The following is a 1,271-nucleotide window of genomic DNA, read 5'->3' as shown; positions in this document are numbered from 1 at the left end:
CCATCCCACCCTGGGTACGAACACTTTGCCCGGCTGCCCTCGAAAAGGCGGTACAGGACCATGGCCGCAAGGACAAACAGACTGAAGCTCAGCTTCTACCCCAGGGCCATCCAGGCCCTGAACACAGCAAAGACCTAGGTTCTGGGCCCTGGACAGTCTGGACGGATTGATGGCAGCTGCTGGATTGAAAAAATCAGGTGTAGTGCTGAGGCACAAATGTGTACATTTCAAGCCTGCAAACTGTGACACTTTAAATGAATGTGCAATAACACTATGTGCAATATGCCAACCCTAGTCGTTTTATCTGTACAGTATAGTATAGTGGATAGTGTATAGCCTTTATTTATGTAAACCAGCTCCTTTCCCTTCTTGTTTTTTTAGTTTTTTTTCTTTCCTAGCACCAGGGGAGCCACCCCTCCCAAATTTCGTTGTTTGGTACCTGTGCTATAGCAATGACAATAAAGACCATTCATTCATTCATGTGTGTGTGTGTGGTCAACAGCGCCATCTCCTGGCCCTACACGAGAAGTGTCGCTTCACAAAAACACGGCTCCAGATTACAACAAACCCTCCCTGGACCGTCACACTGCGGGGAACCCCCGGATATAACGTCACGCTGCCGGGGAACCCCGGGATATCACGAGTTTATGGAAAGACATCAGACGTCATAATGAAGTAATAATAAATGAAACGGTAATGAAGACAAATTCGAGTGATTAGATCTCAGATCTACAGAACTAGGCCCAAACTATCTGGCACAGTAGATTAACACACATTATTTTCCACTCCAATTAGTTTAATTGCCCCCCCCTGCCAGGCACCTGCCCAGCGCCAACACAGCACCAGGGACAGCTAGCGACTGAGCTAATGTTGCCATCTGTGGGCCTCAGGCTATGTACACAGACGACACGTTCTCTGCAGCTCCTAGTTTATTAGTTAGTTATTTAACAACATTTCAATGATGTGATTGATCACAGACTTGCCGTGGAAAACATACAAATGCAAAAATTATTTTAAAAAATCAACGATCAACATGAATTAATATAACTGAAGCTCCGTTTCGGTGTTTCGGAGGTAGAGGTGGAGGTGGAGGTGGTGGAGATAGAGGTGGAGGTGGAGGTGGTGGAGGAGGTGGAGGTGAAGGTGGAGGTGGTGGAGGTGAAGGTGGAGGTGGTGGAGGAGGTGGAGGTAGAGGTGGAGGTGGAGGTGGTGGAGGAGGTGTTTACTCCTGGGTGGAGGTGGAGGTGGTGGAAGTGGAGGTGTCTACTCCT

At 48.1% G+C, this 1,271-nt stretch overlaps 1 protein-coding gene across 1 annotated transcript in view; it reads right to left on the bottom strand.

The window, feature by feature from the left end:
- Positions 1–1,118: 1,118 nt before the first annotated feature.
- Positions 1,119–1,271, bottom strand: part of LOC308158588 (bile salt-activated lipase-like) — a 14,231-nt gene continuing 14,078 nt past the window's right edge. The window contains exon 11 of the mRNA XM_080532235.1: positions 1,119–1,271. This exon is cut by the window's right edge and continues 179 nt beyond it. Coding sequence (XP_080388361.1) covers positions 1,264–1,271 — 8 coding nt within the window. The 3' untranslated portion in view covers positions 1,119–1,263.

Source organism: Nansenia antarctica (assembly GCF_963989245.1).
Source record: "Nansenia antarctica genome assembly, chromosome: 5".
Taxonomy (NCBI): domain Eukaryota; kingdom Metazoa; phylum Chordata; class Actinopteri; order Argentiniformes; family Microstomatidae; genus Nansenia; species Nansenia antarctica.
The sequence above is the reverse complement of the archived record's forward strand: the minus strand, read 5'-3'. Positions and strand labels throughout refer to the sequence as shown.